Raw genomic sequence first — 18,577 nt, 5'->3', positions numbered from 1 at the left:
GAGGAGACCAGAAGAGATCTCTGGAGGAGGAAACTATGCTTTACATGTCGGGATCCATGGGCACCAGACCACCGTCCATAGCCGACAAGGCTCACTATATAGAGGTCTTCTCGGATAGTGATCAAGAGGACGATGTGGAGTTGGAGTTTGATGGAGGAGATAGCAAGGGCCGGACAGATAGGGGACCACCACCACCACCACCACTCGGGGGAGCATCTTTCACACCTACTGGGGGAGTCCTTGCTTCTTTGCATGGGGTTCCCAAGTTTTTGACTATGAGGATACGAGGCACAGTGCATGAACAACTATATCAGTCTTAGTAGACAGTCGGGCCACCCACAATTTCATTGATGCCTAGATGGTCCAGAGGAGGGGCATCACTACATAGGAGTTCGGGGGATTCTCAGTCCTGGTGCCGAGGGACAAGATTATGCAGTGCAACTAGTATGTTCCTGCATTGACAGTGACCATGGGGAACTATTCGGTGACAAATCATTTTTTTGTTGTGGATGTATCGGACACCAATGTGGTGATGGGTGTCCAGTGGCTTTACTCCCTTGGCCGGTTCACCATTGACTGGAGGAAACTGAAGATGGAGTTCACAGGGCCTAATGGCAAGTTGGTGGTTCTGTGGGGCATGCACTCATATCCTCCATAGACGGTTTCAGCGCACAGGGTGGAGGCTGACTTGAGGCATGGGGACATAGTGTGGGCAATGGAGCTGAGGATTTCAGAGATTAGGGGTGAAACGTGTCAAGGAAGAATTGACAGGTGTTGGTGAGAAGAGTGGAGATGACGAGCTTGTTAGAACAACCCTCAATGGGTTTGCTAAGGCGTGGGATGTCTTTGTACAAGTTATTGCAGGAAGACATGATCTTCCAAATTGGGAAAGGCTATGGCCAAATTTTACTTAGGAAGAACTTAGGAGGAGTCTCGTCAGTGGCACTAGCAACACCAGACAAAAGGGTGAAGGAGAATAGGAAAATGTTGCTCCTGTAGGGAAGAACAAAGCGAAAAAGGAATCCAACAAAGGGTCCAACTCCAAGGGGGACAAGAAGAAGGACCTATCAAAGGTCAAGTGCTATGGCTGTCATGAATTTGGCCACAATGTCATGTGAAAATTCCTGAATCTAACACATCAGAAACCCCTACTGCAATTGCTGGTTTATAATCTCCTACTTGTTCTTTACATTAACAAGTTATTGAATTGCATAAACATTCAAGTAAACACTATTGCAGCCTTCACAAATATACAGATCATGCACTAAAATTAACTGAGACAATAACACAAGGGACACTGTTATTTTTGGACAATCGTCCCTGGAAACCCCAATTCGGGAAAACGGTGCAGCATATAGAGGGTTTGTATTATTAAGCAGATTTCGTGAATACAACTAGGGTGCCAGAAATGGCTCACCCAATAGAGAATACCCTCTGCAATAGTACCTCTATCTGGAGACAGATATTCCGACAAATCAGCAAACAGATGATCAAACCCCATAGCGACTTTGGTTGTTCCCTATGCTGGACAATGAAAGCTGCTCCAAGCACTGCTCTGGAACTGCGTCACTCCTCCAGGAGTTGCGTCACCCTCTCTCGGCTCAGAATCTGCTGATTTGCTCCCAGTCTGCCCCACAGAATCTCCCCAGTGCTGCCTCTGAGGCCCAGCGTCAGCCTCTGCGGCTTCTGCGTCCTCTGCGTCAGCCCTTCTAGGGCTTGCGTTGTCTCTCCCGGCACTGCGCTGCCTCTCTGCTATGTATTCTTTAGCCTCGGATGAAAATCCCTTGTTGAACTGCCCCTCACTACAACTCTGATCACTAACTCGATTTCCTCAGCAAATCGCCCCAGAAAATCAAATTCTTCGATCTCTCTTGGTGTGTCTCCAACTGAACCTCAAGCCTCCTCTTATACTTTTCCTGTTGACGATTCAACAGCCGAGATTAAGTCCGTAATCAACAACTAAGATTAGATCTGGTTTGATCCTCGTCTCTTAGAACTTTCTCACCTATTTTATATTAATACACGTTAATATTTTAATTTTCCTAAGTTTAGACTTAGGAACCCCATTAAAAAAATTAATTATTTTAATATCTCTTCATTCGGGTGGAATTTCTCCAAACGATTTCCGGGTCTTGGAGATCTCATGTACCTTAGCCTCTCCACCAAATTTCATGGCTAGAGCACATCCAATGCTACCCAAAATCAACATGTCAGTAATTGCCCATAAAGGAAGAAAGGTGACAAGAAGGGCAAGAGGCAGATGACAACTTCAACAAATGCAGATGAGCTTTCTAGTTGGATGGAACGGGAGTTTGCACTCATACCTTGCTTAATGAGCTCAACCTCACAAGGCATTTGGTACATACACAATGGGGCATCATTCCATATGACAGGAGTTAGGGAGTACTTCTCCAGCTATAAGGAGGAGGAAATAAGATTCCAGATTGAGATGGGGAATAAGTCCAAGTTCTCCAGTTGGGAGGGGGACTGTCCTATTTCAGAGGGAGTCTGGCAAGCCGATTCCAATCCATGATGTGTTGCATGTGTCAAGAATGGGGATGAACTTGATTTCCATTTATATCCTACAGGATAAGGGGTAAAATGTACTCTTTAGAGGACAAAAGGTGTTGATAAAGCACTGAGAGTGGAAGTCACCCATAGTAATTAGAGTCAGGAGTGGTAGAATTTACAAGTTGCAGATGGATACTCCAAAGGCACTAGTAAGCAACAACGATCTGAGAGATTAGGGAGAGCTTTGGCATAGGAGGATGGGCCATATCCATCACGGGGCACTTAAGTTGCTTAGGGAGACAGTGATAGGTGTTCCAGAGGTGAGCACAGAGCACGATGATGTGTGCAAGGGATGTGTATTGGGGAAGTTTGCTAAGGCAACTTTTCCAAGGAGTGACACTAGATCCAAAGGTGTTCTTGATTTAGTTCATTTTGATATATGTGGTCCGATGTCAACTCAGTCTCTCAGAGGGTACAAATATTTCGTTACCTTTATTGATGATCACTCTAGGAAGACCTGGATTTACTTCTTGAAGACCAAGGATGAGGTCTTTAGTCACTTCCAAGAGTTCAAAGCTCTTGTGGAGAATTCAATAGGCAGGAAGGTGAAGGTTCTTCGGTCAGATAATGGAGGCGAGTACACAGGGAAAGCGTTCCAGGAATTCTGCACTAGGGAGAGGATTAAGAGGTAATGGATGGTTCCTTACAACCCGTAGCAGAATGGAGTTGCTGAGAGAGAGAACCGTTCCATATCAGAGGCAGCAAGGGCCATGATGTATGACCGGGATATGCCACGATACTTATGGGTAGAGGCATGCACTACCGCGGTATATATTCTGAATAGGGTCCCGCATAAGGCGTTGGGAAAGATGACAACAGAGGAAGTGTTTAAATAGAAGAAGCCAGATGTCAGCCACTTCAGGATATTTGGTAACTTGTCTTATTGCTACATTCCAGGGGAAACACATTCCAAGTTGGATTAGACTGCAGAGAGAGGGTACTTTTTCGGGTATAGTGAGAGACTTCAAAGGCACACATGACATTTTTCCAGGGACCAGAACGATAATTGTCAGGAGAGATGTTCGATTCATGGAGGACAAGGCATATTGGAGTTCTTGAGATTTTCCAGTAATAGTTGATCATAATGAGTAGCCAACAAAAGCTCCAAGGGTAGAACAACATAATTAGGGATAGGATAGTACAAGTACTATTACTAGTATGAGCACAGGCTTAGGTACAGTTGTTTCAGAGAGTTCATGGAGTGTGGAGCAGTAGATGTAGTGGATTTGAGAGTCGCATCAAGAGGATGTGGAAGTCCAAATTCCACCATCTACAGTTGGTAGGAGGAATCGAGAGGTTCAACAGACACTTAAAGATGCTCAGGAGTTTGTGGGGACTCCCAAGACAGGTAGGAGGGAGCAAAGACAAGCAAACATGTACATTGGGTACATGGCATTAGTGAGATCGTGGATATAGAGAGCATTCTAACTATCAGGAGGCTACACAACAACAGGTGTGGCAAGATGCAATGGTTGAGGAGTACACCTCGGTCATGTAGAATGATGTTTGGGAGGTGGTGCATAGACTGACAAACGAGGTGGTATGGTGGTTGGATCACGCTGGATCTATAAGATCAAGCACGGTGCAGATGGTAGCATCGAGAAATACAAGGCAAGGTTTGTGGCCAAGGGGTTCTCTCAGGAGGGAATAAATTACAAGGATACATTCGCTCCAGTGGCCAGGTATACTTTTATTAGGGTCGTGATCTCACTTGCAACACGGATGGGATGGCAAATCCATTAGATGTATGTTAAGACGATGTTCCTTAATGGTCAATTGGAAATGGGTGTACATTGAACAACCAAAGGGCTTTGTAAAACATTGTAGTGAGACTCACGTGTGTGGATTGAAGAGAGATTTGTACGGGCTCAAGCAGGCTCCCAGGGCGTGGTATGAGCGCATCAACAGATACTTGCAGGGGATGGGCTTCATGAAGAGTGAGGTAGATGTGAACCTATACTATTTGATGGTTGGGGGTGAGGTACTCATTCTTGTCCTATATGTGGACGACTTGTTCTTGACAAGTTCATTGGGGCTCATAGAAGAATGCAAGAGGGACCTAGTAGCAGAGTTCGAGATGAAAGACTTGGGGTTAATGCACTACTTTCTAGGCATGGAGGTGTGGGAGATAAATGGAGAAATTTTCCTTGGATAAGGGAAGTACTGCATCAAGATCTTGAGGAAATTCGAGATGGAAGATTGCAGTGCCATGTCTACACCTATGCTAAACAATTGGAGGAAGGTAGATACATATAAGGAGAAGGATGTGGACCTACTTTATATAGGCAGTTGATTGGCTCTCTTATGTACTTGGTCAACACTAGGCCAAAATCCAGATATTTCCCGAATTGGGTTCCCTCGTATAAATAGAGTGAGGTTGATTTAGAAGGATCATTGTCACACACACTCATTGTTTCTCTTGTGAGAAAGTGTGCACTAGTTTCTTGTCTCTTGAATGCAATGGATCACTAAAGGATAGTGAATTGTCTTAGGCAGGGTAAAATTTCTTGGAGGGATTTTCTCGTCGATTGATGAAGTGACACTATGATGAATTGTGCTATTTTATTGCGAGTATCTTCTTCCATTTTGCATAGGGGTTTCTATGAAGTTTTCATGATATGTTGAATATTTTATGGCTCTAAAATCTTCTTTGCAAAATTTGTCACATAGAATCCATCAAGGAAAGTTAGAATAACATTCCTTGAGCTATAATCTCCAATTGATTGAAAATTGTTAGAATAACATTCCTTGAGCTATAATCTCCAATTGATTGAAAATTGCTAGGGTTTGATTGAGAGGCTTTCTCTCTCTTGTTCCAACCAAGGCCTTCCACCTTTAACCTCACCCTTTTTTGACTCCATGTGCCCAAGATTAATAAGGCACTAGTCCATGTGTGTCAATCTTTAAAAAATTTAATCTTTTTCTTCTTTTATTATGGTAAAATAGGGTTAGGTTATGGCAAAATCTGTATTAAATAACATAAAATCTCTTAAATATTATAGTCCTAGGGTTAGGTTTTGCATCTGTTAAATTGAGAAAGGAAAAACGTCATTTTTATGCATTTTTCAGCCATAATTCTAAGGTTTACATCTAGGGTTTAATAACTATTTTGTGTATTTTCAACCATCAAAAGGTTGTTATCTTTTCCCTTGTTTCCCCATTAATAACCTTTGATAATTTTTTGTTTATCATCAATTGAGGGTTGTTTTTTTTTGCTATTGATTTCGTAAATTTTGCATGTTTTAAATTGTTCTTATTTTAAAACCTAATTTATAACAACAATCTTTAATTAAGGTAGCATGTGTTTGGAATCTATTTGAGCATTGTTACCCACCAAAATGGGTAACTCCATAGGAGAAAACTTTTCTCCTACATTTGACAGGCAGTGGGAGAGCTAGCCAGCCAACAACCCATGGTAACCACTATTTGACGATGACATGCCATGTGCCTTTGCCATTTGTATCAACCATGTTCCTCTCACCATTCGACATTTACGCTTGGATGAAGGTTTGCTGCTATTTAAAAGGCACTTTATTCATTTTGCAATTGGGTGCTTATACTTTTTTGTTTTGGGCATTTAGTATGGATAAAGGAGTGATTTGAAAGATTGACTGGTCTTGACTGTAATTTTGTTCTCACCTTACCAGGGGGGTTAATTCTTAGCCCTAGTCTAGTGGGACCTCCCTTGAGGCCTTATGGTTATAGGAGGGGCACTACTTGGCAAACCTTGATTGAGATAGCATGTTCATTGCCCCCTATACCATACTTGACACTTGCCATGCCACATTACAAGCCCCATATACCACATCCATTCTTTGGGTCTAACTTGTCATTGGTTCTTTGGGATTTGGTACCCATATGTCCATACTCCTTGACTAGGGCCGGGAAACTATTGCCTCCTGGAGGTTGATGTAGCTAAAAGAATGAAAAGGCATATCATGGCGACAACAAAAGAAAAATGCAAAAGATGGTTAGGGACATAAATTAGCGTGTGGGAAAAAGCCTAGCATGAGCTCTACCCTCATTAGCCATCACCCGATTTCTAAACACATGATGCTCCTTCACATCAAAAGGAACCCTTGCATAGTCCAACCTTCATGAGCGATGAACTGACTCATCTTAAGGGGTAATGAAAGTGCTACATCATTAAGAGCAAACTTTAACCCTTTAGCTATGTGCAGTAATGCAAAGCATTATCAAGAAGAAGTAAAAGGTGCACAAGAGGGGTGGAAAAATCAGGTTGAGTGGGTAACTCAAGCATCCACGATTGCTCCCTCCTTTTACATTCATACACTTATGATGTGGACACTGCATCAGTTGGTCCCTTTGACCATGGCACTTGGCCATGAAGCTTTTCCCTCTCCAATATCATGTATTTACACTAACACCTATTGATTGAGGGGTTGACCTTGGAACTAATACTTCCCCTTGAGGTTTGGAAGCACCTAATGTTGAATTTTTGTAGCTATGGTTGGTCTTCATAATTGATATTTTAGCCCTCCATATATATGTAATATTAAATTCAAGACATGTTCTTCATGTTGGCTTCAAAAAGAGGGAATTTTGAATTTCTAAATATTGAATTTTTGCCTCCAAATGTAAGGTTAGCTTTAAGTCGGCCCTAGTGAAGGGTCACACCAATTCGGCCTCCCAAGATCACTATATATATGCCATTTGACTTCCTCCTCTTGGCCAATTCGGATCAATCACAAAAGAAAGTATCATCTGCTCATCCATACGAAGGAGACAAGGAAAGGAAGGTCGAAGTTGTCTAGAAGAAGACCAATCTCTCTCTCTCTCTCTCTCTCTTCTAGTTTGTTCTCACACGTGTAGTAGACAAGCCAAATCTTTCTGTGCATCTTCACTGGGAGCAGGCCGAGATTTTCTATGGAAGGAGTAGGTCCAAATTTCGGCCTGCTTGAATGATCTTGACCAAATCTTCAAGTTGCATTTCATCTCATCTTCTGGACAAATATGTCTTGGAATATTGTTGGTCAGTTTGATCTTGTTTTGACTAGAAGGATTAGATGTATTTCTTGATGAGCTGAATAATTTCTCTAAGAAAAAAGTTGTTAGGCTTTCCCCCAAGTGGGTTTTCCCAAGGTAAAATTCTTGTGTCTTTTGTTTGGCTGTCTCTATATGATACTACTGGCATTTTGTTTCTACTATTGAGATCTTCTGTGTAATTGCTTTATGATGAATGTGAATGCAAGAAAGATTAATATAAGAAATCATAAGAATTAATTATGAGATTAGGAGATCCTTGAAAAATCAACACCTAATAGGGTTGACTATTAGCTACCTCTATTAAGGTAGGGAACACCTTTACGGGACTTGTTGTAGTTAGATATTGGAAGGTGATCCTTGTTTGAAGTATTAATATGCCCCTAACATTCATGCTTGGTCCACTTAGATGCATATAAGATCTTAAATATGATGGATGGTTGCTTTCACTTTATGTCATGTTGCTTTTGTCAGGTGGTCCATAGTAGCCTAGGCCTTGAGGGCGCCCACTCCATAGGTACCTAGCCCTCTTTAGAGAAATAGATGGCTTAGCAGATGCAACATTGAGAGAGTTCAACCTCTTGATGACTTGAGCAGATGTTGCGTTCCTTGAAGGAGCCTCAGGATCCAGGACATTGTCTACTTTGACCTAGCATAGAGGATTCTTCATGATGACATCAGTGGACCTAGCATGCCTCGAGGTTGGCCTTGACACAACTTGATGGGCAGGACCTGATTTAGAGTCCAGATTAGAATGGTCTCCCATTGAGAGACTAGAGAGGGCTTGTTGTACTTGGAAAAGCCCTAATGTTGGAGAGAGGAGGCTTTTATTTGGACAGTTGGAGATCCTTGGAGATCACATGATGGCACCCTAGCTGCACTTGGGATCCTGGAGGAGGATTTGAGGGCATGTCAAATTTTGGATGATCCAAGCACTTTGACACTTTTTCACACCTCAACACACCTTGGCATGGCATTTGGAGCCCTAAAAGGGTATGACACCAGCGTTATGAGAGGCAATGACTCACATGTGTGGGTATTTATGGTCTAATTTGTTGTTGAGCTAGTGGGTTGGCTTGTAAACCAAGCTTATCTTGTGTCAAACTTGTTGTAGGGGCTTTATTAGACTAAAATTACTTGATGTAGGCCTCATATAAATAGAGGTCACCTCCTTTTCATTTTCGTCGTCACTTGTGGATCAATTCGGCCTTCTTAGAGATTTCGACCTAGCTGAAATTTGTCTTGTATCTTGTGGAGATGTGATCTATTGTAGAGTTTTTTTTTTATGGAGCTATTCTCTTGTTTTAGAGATGTCATTTTGGAACAATAAAGGATTGGTTCATGCATTTTTCTTGTAAGTATTCTATGTATTTGAATATCTTTATGGCTATCACATGGAATGGATATTGTTAGGGTTTCTATGTGCTAGTTTTTGTTTGAAAATTTTCTATGAAATCTTGGCAACGGTATTGTGTGCATTACCATTTTAAGATCTCATTTGACAATCCCTTGAGTTATCCTTCATGTTAATCTCTCCTCAATGACTTTGTTCCCTCATAAAATGATAGCTAGGGTATGAAACTAGGGATTTTCATATTCCCTTACTCCATTCTAGGGTTTAGTTTTCTCCTAAGTAGATCTCCCTCTAGGCTCCATCACCCAAGGTCAAGCACTGACCTTTCCACATTGTTGATCACACCATAAATCACCCATAAATTTAATTTCTCTCTCCTATTTTTGATTTTCGGCCTCTTAAGAAAGCAACTAGGCTAGGCTTAGGGTTGAAATTCAACTAGGGTGCATGCGTTGGCTCATGGAAGGGTTCAACATGTAGTTGGTGTGAAAATTTGGGAGACCCAAATTTCTACCACAACAATTGATTAAGTTTCTTCTATTTGTTAAATTATTGAACAAATTATTTATTACATCCTACAACAAATACCGAAACTAATGCACTGCAACTTTCACTAATTAAAATTATATGCGGAAACAAGAACTGAGCAAGAAAGAAATACACAACACAAGTGACACTATTGCTTTTGGACAAATGTCCTCGAAAAACCCGATGTGGGAAAACCGGTGCAACAACTGAGGGTTTGTATTATTAAGCAGTAGTTTTCTGAATACAATCTTTGGATGCCTTATTGGCTATCCAATACAGAGAATTTGACTGGCAGAAGATTAGTGAGAAATACCTCACACTATCACTGGTGATCCGACATTGATCCAGGCCCTGGATGGCTGGCCCCACGCTGGCTCTGCGCAACTACTGTGTCAGCCTACGCAGTTCTGTGTCAACCTCTCTGGGATCTGCGTCACCTCTTCTTGGATCTCTTGCTGTCTGGAGCTTCGTTCCTTTGGCTCTCTGGTCTCACACCCCGACTTCTGGATTTGGAACTCGACTTCCCAGCCGAATTTCAGACTCCCTCTGAAGCTCTGCGCTGTCCAACGTGGGCTTTGCGTTGCCACTTCTGGATCTCTCTCTGCCTCCTCTCCTGTCTATTCTCGGTTCAGGAAACTCTCCAACCGGAACTATCCCTACCGCTCACTGCAAGAAATCACTTCGATCTTCTCTCTAGCAACGGCTGCGCTGCCCTCTATGAGAAATTCAATCTCTTGATCTCTCTCCGGTGTTTTGAAATGCCCATCGAAGTCCTTATAATCCTCCAATTGAGTAATTAACGACCCAAATTAGATTCTAATCAATGGCTCAGATCATTTGGACTCGATCTTCGTCTTCTTCTAGAAATTTCACCCTCAGTTTGATTAATACCCTTTAATTATTTTAATTTCCTAAGTTTAGACTTAGGCACCCATTAAAAATAATTAATAATTTTAATAAAATTGCATTCGGGTGGAATTTCCCAAAATGATTTTTGGGTATTGTGGAATACATGTGTCCTAGCCTCCCTGCAAATTTTGTGGCTTAGAGCACATCCGATGCTGCTAGAAATCAACACTCCCTCTTAGTGAGGAACGTGCTCTAGTAATGCAACCTGCTGAAGTATCACTTTGAATCTGAAGCATCTCCCTTTGCGTTGCTGATGTCTAACATCACTGCCCATCAACTACTGCGCAAATGCTGCATCTGTACTGCTGCTGACCCTGCCACTGCCAACACTGCATTCGTTTTGCAACCCTTGTAAATGCTGCATTTGTGCTGCTGCTGGCCCTGCCACTGCCAACGCTGCATCTGCACTGCAACCTTCTCCAACTGCTGTTGCTATCGCACCAACAATGGAAAAACATCCAAAATTACTGAATAGGTGTTCCGTGTGATGCATCTGCTGTTGGAGTTCTAACTACTGCTAGTATTTGCGTTGTCACTGAAGCCACTAGGCTGCTGTTGACTCTACTCTGTGCCAACTACACTGTTGTCAACGCTAGCTTTGATTCTGGCGCTCCTAGCCATTGCAACTGTCACTCTGACACTCCTCTGCATCAATTGACCCGGATCATCCTGCTACTTCTGATATGGGCTCCCGTAGCAAGGTATTGATCTAAGAGGTGGACTCCTCAAGGATCCTGCTTATCTGCAGTTCTTTCGAACTACAGTGCTAGATCACCCCACCCCTCCCTTGGAGGTATCTGGGCAATCATGGCGAACTCCTCTTCCTCGATCTTTGCAGCTGCAGCCTGCGGATCATGTTTCTCGTCCTTGTCCTTCTTCTTGAGAGGACACTGTGTAGCGTAGTGACCAAATTCACCACACCAGAAACATTTGATCTTTGAGATGTCCTTCTTTTGCCTCCGCTACTCCTACTGCCCCTTTGATACAAGTGCTGCATTCTCGTCCTCCTCCTTGGGCTTCGTCCCATTGCTACTGTTGCTATCAAGTTTGCACTTGACTAAGTCTCTCCTCATATCTTTCTGCTGAAGAACGGCCCACATCCCTTCCCAATCTGGCAATCTCTCTCTGCCCAAGATGCTTTGGACAAATACTTGCCATTCTTCTGAAACAAAATTCAGGGCCAGTCTCACCATCTCGACAAGCTGAGGTGTTGACACCATAGCTGCCAACAAGTCTCAGATTTCATGAAGCCTTGTTAGGGACGGATGAATGCTTTCCCCCTTCTGCATCTGTGTGGATCTCATCTTTTGCTCCAAGTACATCTTCCGCTGCTCGGAAGATCCTTCATATAGCGTAGCCAATGCTTCCCACATTTGTCGGGCAGTATCCTTGCCGACAATGTGACACACTACGTGATCTCTCACTCCGTCGAGGATCAATTGCTTGGCCTTTGCCATCTCACCCTTGTACTTCTTGAGTGGATCTGGATCCGCGGGTACCTTTGCCACACTGTCGACATAGGTTTTGAGATTGTGCTCATCCAGAAGGCATGAGATCCTTGCCTTCCAGATCACATAGTTGGATGCACCATCCAACCGATCCTGATCTCACAACCCATTAGCTGCCATCTCTGCCAACGAAAAAGTCGAACTGCCTCCTCTCTCCTGTGCGCAACACCAGGCTAGCTTACGCACTCCTTGTTGGAGTTAGTAGATTAGCTCCTCTCTGCTGTTGCTAAGCACTTGAGAAATTGAATTCCCTGGCTAGGAATTCTCTGAGGAAGAAATTCCCTCAAGTGTCTCCTTCCTTCTTCTGACATTTTTCTGCCCCAGTAACTGCTAAAGACTGCTCTGCGTTGAAGCTTTTGCACTACTCCCTCTGTCACTAGTAAATGTCGATAAGGAAATCTTTCTCTTTGTCGACTCACTTAGAGAGAGTTTTTTCGCATGAAAATTTTGCCCTGCTGGCCTGAACTGTGCGATCCCTCTGGGGATTCGATTTGCTGCCTACGCAACACTTCGACTTCTCTTTAGCGCTGGGCTCTTCCGGCTTTGCTCTCTTGCTCACCTACAACTTTGATACCATGTGAAAATTTGGGAGACCCAAATTTCTATTGCAACAAATGATTAAGTTTCTTCTATTTGTTAAATTGCTGAACAAATTATTTACTGCATCCTACAACAAATACCGAAACTAACACTACAACCTTCACCAATTAAAATTATATGCGGAAACAAGAACTGAGCAAGAAAGAAATACACAACACAAGTGACACCGTTGTTTTTGGACAAATGTCCCCAGAAAAACCCAATGTGGGAAAACCAGTGCAACAACTGAGGGTTTGTATTATTAAGCAGTAGTTTTCTGAATACAATCTTTGAATGTTTTACTGGCTACCCAATACAGAGAATCTGACTGGCAGAAGATTAGTGAGAAATACCTCACACTATCACTGCCGATCTGACACTGATCCAAGCCTTGGATGGCTGGTCCCAGGCTGGCTCTTCGTAGCTACTGCATCAGCCTACACAGTTTTGCGTCAACTTCTCCGGGGATCTGCGTCACCTCTTCCCGGATCTCCTGTTGTCTGGAGCTTCGTTCCTTTGGCTCTCCGGTCTCACACCCCGACTTTTGGCTTTGGAACTCGACTTCCCAGCTGAATTTCAGACTCCCTCTGAAGCTCTGCACTACCTCTGTGTTGCTCTACGTTGCCCAACGTGGGCTCTGCGCTGCCTCTTTTGGATCTCTCTCTGCCTCCTCTGCAATGTATTCCCGGATCAGGAAACTCTGCAGCTAGAACTATCCCTGCCCCTCACTGCAAGAAATCACTTCGATCTTCTCTCTAGCAACTGCTGCGTTGCCCTCTTTGAGAAATTCAATCTCTTGATCTCTCTTCGATGTGTTTTCCAAATGCCCATCGAAGTCCTTATAATTCTCCAGTTGAGTAATCGACAACCCAGATTAGATTCTAATCAATGGCTCAGATCATTTGGACTCGATCTCTGTCTTCTTCTAGAAGTTTCACCCTCAGTTTGATAAATACCCTTTAATTATTTTAATTTCCTAAGTTTAGACTTAGGCACCCATTAAAAATAATTAATATTTGAATAAAACTGTGGCCGGGTGGAATTTCCCTAAACGATTTCTGGGTATTGTGGAATACATGTGTCCTAGCCTCTCTGCAAATTTTGAGGCTTAGAGCACATCCGATGCTATTGGAAATAAACAGTTGGTAATACATTGCCTTAAAATCATCCTTTTCTTGTGGCTAATTCTTCCATTTTAGGGTTGACGTCATTTTCCCTAGGCAATTTTGTACTAGGTCCACACTAATCTATCCCTAGGCTTCAACTTGGGGTTTGCTGAAGGCTTGTTTTTCCTAAAGATGATCATAGTCATCTATCCAAACCTTTTCTTGGCCTTGTGTACGTAGGTAAGCCTATTAACCTTGCCTATTCACAAACAGTAGGTCACTTTGTGCCCTAGATAGGCCTTTTGGAGGGTTCGCATTGCCTTGTTTAAGCTAGTTGAGCCTTGTTCTTAAGTTGAGTACCTATTCTAAGCCTATCCTTGTAATCTCCAAGCCTTAGACTTGATTTATCCATTAGGTGACCTACATAGGGAAGCCTCCCTTGTGGCAAAAATCCACTAAAGAGCAGGAGATAGTGGCTGTGGTGAAAGTGGGCCACACCCCATAGTGCTGTCACTTGGTCTAGCTCCTGCCCTGTGAGATCCCCTCACAAGACCTGCTAGATTTTGAGGTGACAAGCATCTTAGGACTCATCTTAACCCTCTAAACCTACCTTTGGTTATTTGAACTCGCTAATTTATTTTACTTGGGGCCCTACTTCGTTGAATATTATTCTGGGGTGTCTAATTAGCAGGATGCTTAGAGGGTATCTATCCTAGGAATCCTTGGCTTACTCAAATTTCCGAGACCTGTTGGGGAAGCCTCCCTTTTGGGGATAACATCCATTCACAGAACAATAGGGGAACAACCACTAAGGTGACAATGGTGGCTGATCTCATTGTTGCCCTTAACCTGGAGTACCTAGTGAGGCTTTGCACTAGGCTGCTAGATTTTATGGTGACATGAAGCATAAAACTTAATACCCACACACAAACAGAGGTAATTACTCGTTCAAATCAGTGTTTCATTCCTTTGAAAAAACTTCCAAGGATACCTGCACAACACTTATCAGTGATAACAGCAATTACAAATATATTTGCTAGACATGACTTAATGATAGGTATTTTAATGTGCTTCCTATTTGTGATAAAATGGTTACTTGTTATGCCATGTTACCATGTTAAAATATGCTTTTTAGTTAGGAACCATACATATAATTGATGTTCAAAAGAAATTAAATCAGTATGAATATGAATGTATTTTTCCTTTCATCAGCTTTTGCGTTTGAGAGGTGAAAATTTCAAATTGTCCTGTGTGGCTATAGCAGTATGTTCATTGTCTTTTGCTGCATGTTATAGTCATGGTTCTGAGAGCTATTTCAACTTTCTGAGAGTAGGAAGCACAGTTGCTTTGTCATGTTATCATGATAGAATACATCACTTGTGGCCTAGAAAGAGAAAAAACTTTCTTTATAACCAATTATCAAAACATGCTAATTATGGCTTGAAGAGAAAAAGGCCCTCATAACTTTTCTTAAAGTCATTCCAAATATTACTACCGAACTGAATTTATTCTTCTCTATAATTTTTTCTTACTGCTTGCGATGACAGTAGGCAGCAGGGTACCTCACATCCATTTAATTGTACTGCTAATAAGTGTATGCTTTTTAAGTGATGTCCAATTGAGCTGATGATTATCTAATATAGTTTCCTTTTGAATTGTGAAATTGAAGGCTTTGCATTTCGTCCGATAAAACTGTGTTGAGAATTATTTTTGTAGATTATGCTGTGACTGAAGTGCCACTTGATGGAAGCTTCCTTGTCTATTTGAGACAGTATGTTTCAATAACTAATCAGTGGATTATGTGCACCAGCTGATTTAAAAACACAAGTCTTCTGAGATGATTAGAGAACTATGTAGTCCTTTAAAAACTACAGCTATCTGTGGTTTTGCTGGACGAAAATCCAACAGGACAGTAATTACACCAACATGTTCATTATTAAATAGTAATCAATTCCTTGACTTACAGACTATGCAGTCAACTAATCAAAAGTACAACATCAACCTTTTTCTAACAAGGTGATCTCGACCTGAGTGAGGGGACAGTGCTAGTCTTCTTTACCTTTTCATGATTGTATTTTTCATGCCTTTGATGTGTGTTTAGGTGGACCAATGGAAGAAAGATACGATGTTATTGTTGTTGGAGGGGGCCATGCAGGCTGTGAAGCGGCTCTTGCTTCTGCGCGCATTGGGGCAAAGACACTTCTACTCACTCTAAATCTTGATCGTATTGCATGGCAGGTCTAGTTTTTGCTAACACATACTAAAATTGGTGATCGATCATGATTTTTTTTTTGATGAGAAAGAATTTAAGAAAATCAGAAGAACCTATCAAAGAAACAAGCGGATAGAGGAAAGAATATATATATGGAAAAATTTAAGCTTATGCAATTTATGTTTCTCATATAATGACATTGCCCTTATCTCAAACTTGGTGGTTGACATGGGAGGTTATATAGAGATGAATTTGCAATCCTATTCATGGAATTAAGCTAAATTAATATCCCATCTTTGTTCTTACATTTTTTTTTTCTAAATATAAAAGAAAGAAGGAAACTGTATGAAAACGAAAGGCTTGCTTATTTTTTTCGTTAGTTACCAGCTTATTTGTCCTTCAGGATGGAAATTCACTTAAGTGCTTTGCATGTTGCTGATTATCTTGTGACATCCTGTTAAATATTGTCTGCTTACCATATGGAGAAGATATGGTCTGGACGATCAATGAAGCTCACAAGGGCTACAATTGTCCTCCTTTTCAAAAAGTTCCCACTATTCTGAGAGGAAGAAGAAATTGTAGAAAAAATACTGGAACTCGTTTCGTCCAACTAGAGTACTACAAGGGTCATTTTTGTTGTAAATAATCAATCATTTTTGTTGTAAATAATCAATCATTTTTGTTGTAAATAATCATTGACCAATTCCATTGAGATGTTTCTTCAAGGCCATATTTCTTGAAGGGAGTTCATGATGTAGGATAGAAAGGACGCTTGGTGGATGGTAGTTACTATTATTGAACTATTCGGATAATTAAGATATCAAATATGGTGCAAGTTAGATCACGATAACATGACTGTAAAAATCAATAGGGTTGGTCATTGAAAGCATGCTTGATTACATCTTTTGGACCCTGCATAGGGTTAATAGTTTAAATCCTGTTTTGAAAGAAATCGTCGTTCAAATTTCATGGGAAAAAGGGCTTTGTGAAATGAGAAAATAAATTCAACTATTCATCACAAATCACCAAGAAGCTGAAGCCATTTATCACAAAGTTTTCAAAACTTCAATTGTTAGAGGTTGGCAAAATAAGATTTACCACTATATAACATTTAGGAGGTTGCATGAGATAACAGGCATTTGAATGCTATGGTGGTCAATTAAATGTGGGGAATTCAAAGATAGTTTAGCCTAGAAAAGTTAGTTCACATTAGAAGCTGTTGAAAATTGGGGCAGCTATGGGATGAATTTCTCCATAGGAATCCAATAACCCCAAGAGAAGCCCATCTCGCCCCAAAAGAGAAAAATTCAAATTGGTTAAAGAGAAATATTATTGTTGATGTGTTTGACATTCCTCGTATTATTATTTGATGTTACAAAATTTCTTGGGCAAGCAATCATTAATGGCATGTGGTAAAATATATTATTAAAAGCAAAATTAAATTTATGTTTTCCCTCCAAGGTACAAGTCAGCCTCATCATGTCGGCTTGCCCCAATGGTCGTGTCTTTTTGCTTAAAGGAAAAGCTATAAATATACACCTATCCTCCAACATTTTTGGCAATGATTCGGTGTTCTCTGAGGCAGATTGGCTTGGGTCTATGGCTCACATTCCACAACAGTGGCTTGGTTCTAGTTATCTCCAAGGCTTGCATATTTTCTGTGGCTCACATATGTTATCTGAGGCTCGCTATCTATTTCAGTAGCTTACACTATTCTATGAGTGGCTTGGATAATTTCTGTGTCTCAGTTTCTCAGAGGCTCGCATAATTTCTATGGCTCAGTTTCTTAGAGGCTCGCATTTATTTCTGTGGCTCGCTTTTGTTTCTCCAAGGCTTGTACTTATCTCTGTGGTTCGCTTTTGTTTCTCATTTATCTATTTTTTTGTATGAGGCTTACATATTCTTTGTGATTTATATATTGATGAATGGATATGATCTATGGCAATATTATCTGTTCTCTTAACTGTATTGTATGACTTTGATGGTTGCACCTCTTGACAATGATAATGAAAATGGTGAGGAGCAAGATCTATGGCAATTGTTTTGATAGTGATACCTTTGGTTATGACAGTAATATATGATGGCAATGATACTTGTAATGACAGAGTAAACTTTGATATGGAAAGAGTAACCTTTGATATGGAAGTGACCTTGGTATTGCAATGAATTTGACATGACATTGACCTTGTTCTTGTTAGAAAATCAGAAAGGCAGTAAATATTTTCTTCTTCTTGATAATCAATTTTGATGTTTCTTATTATTATGAGTCTTTATATCTTCTTTCTTTAGTTCATCAAGCAATTACCAAAAGCAGCAGCGCATAAAACATTAGACACCAGATGTAGGCACATGCCAGGGAAAACCCCCCCTCGAGGGGAAAACCCAGTCAAGATAATTCTTCCTTTCAATAATATTCTTTGAGACTCTTCACCCTAAACCAAGACTAGACCTTCCCTCCACACCATGTCAGCCTTCCAAAATTTCGACCCCTTTCCAGCAACTTCGACTAGGCAGTAGCTTCTGGCAACTGGCAGCTTTTGGCAACAGTGAAACTTGGAAGACTTCAATCTCCCAATCCAGAGCACGAAACAGAGAGAGGCAACAAAATTTTGATTTTTCCTTTCTCCTTAGACATCCACAAACTTGCATTCAATTTGGCTTCCCAGCAACAGACTTCGCACTTTTCCCAGCTACAAGAGATATCGAACTTCTTGTGAGAGAGTGATGCTCCAAATGACTTCGACTAGCTTGTATTTATAGGCTTCTTGTGGGTCGAATTAGGGTCCTTAGGCTGACTTGATCTCTC

At 41.4% G+C, this 18,577-nt stretch overlaps 1 protein-coding gene across 3 annotated transcripts in view; it reads left to right on the top strand.

Annotated features, from left to right (window-relative positions):
- Window positions 1-18,577, top strand: part of LOC149204584 (uncharacterized) — a 403,576-nt gene that overhangs the window by 23,994 nt on the left and 361,005 nt on the right. For all 3 annotated transcript variants that reach the window (XM_089394759.1, XM_089394761.1, XM_089394760.1), the window contains exon 2: window positions 15,661-15,797. In XM_089394759.1, coding sequence (XP_089250885.1) covers window positions 15,661-15,797 — 137 coding nt within the window. The remainder of the gene's footprint in view (window positions 1-15,660; window positions 15,798-18,577) is intronic.

This window comes from Pinus tabuliformis, chromosome 1_2 (genome assembly GCF_031772625.1).
Source record: "Pinus tabuliformis cultivar Carrire ecotype Pingquan chromosome 1_2, CPIR1, whole genome shotgun sequence".
Classification (NCBI taxonomy): domain Eukaryota; kingdom Viridiplantae; phylum Streptophyta; class Pinopsida; order Pinales; family Pinaceae; genus Pinus; species Pinus tabuliformis.
This window is presented reverse-complemented; position numbering and strand designations above follow the sequence as displayed.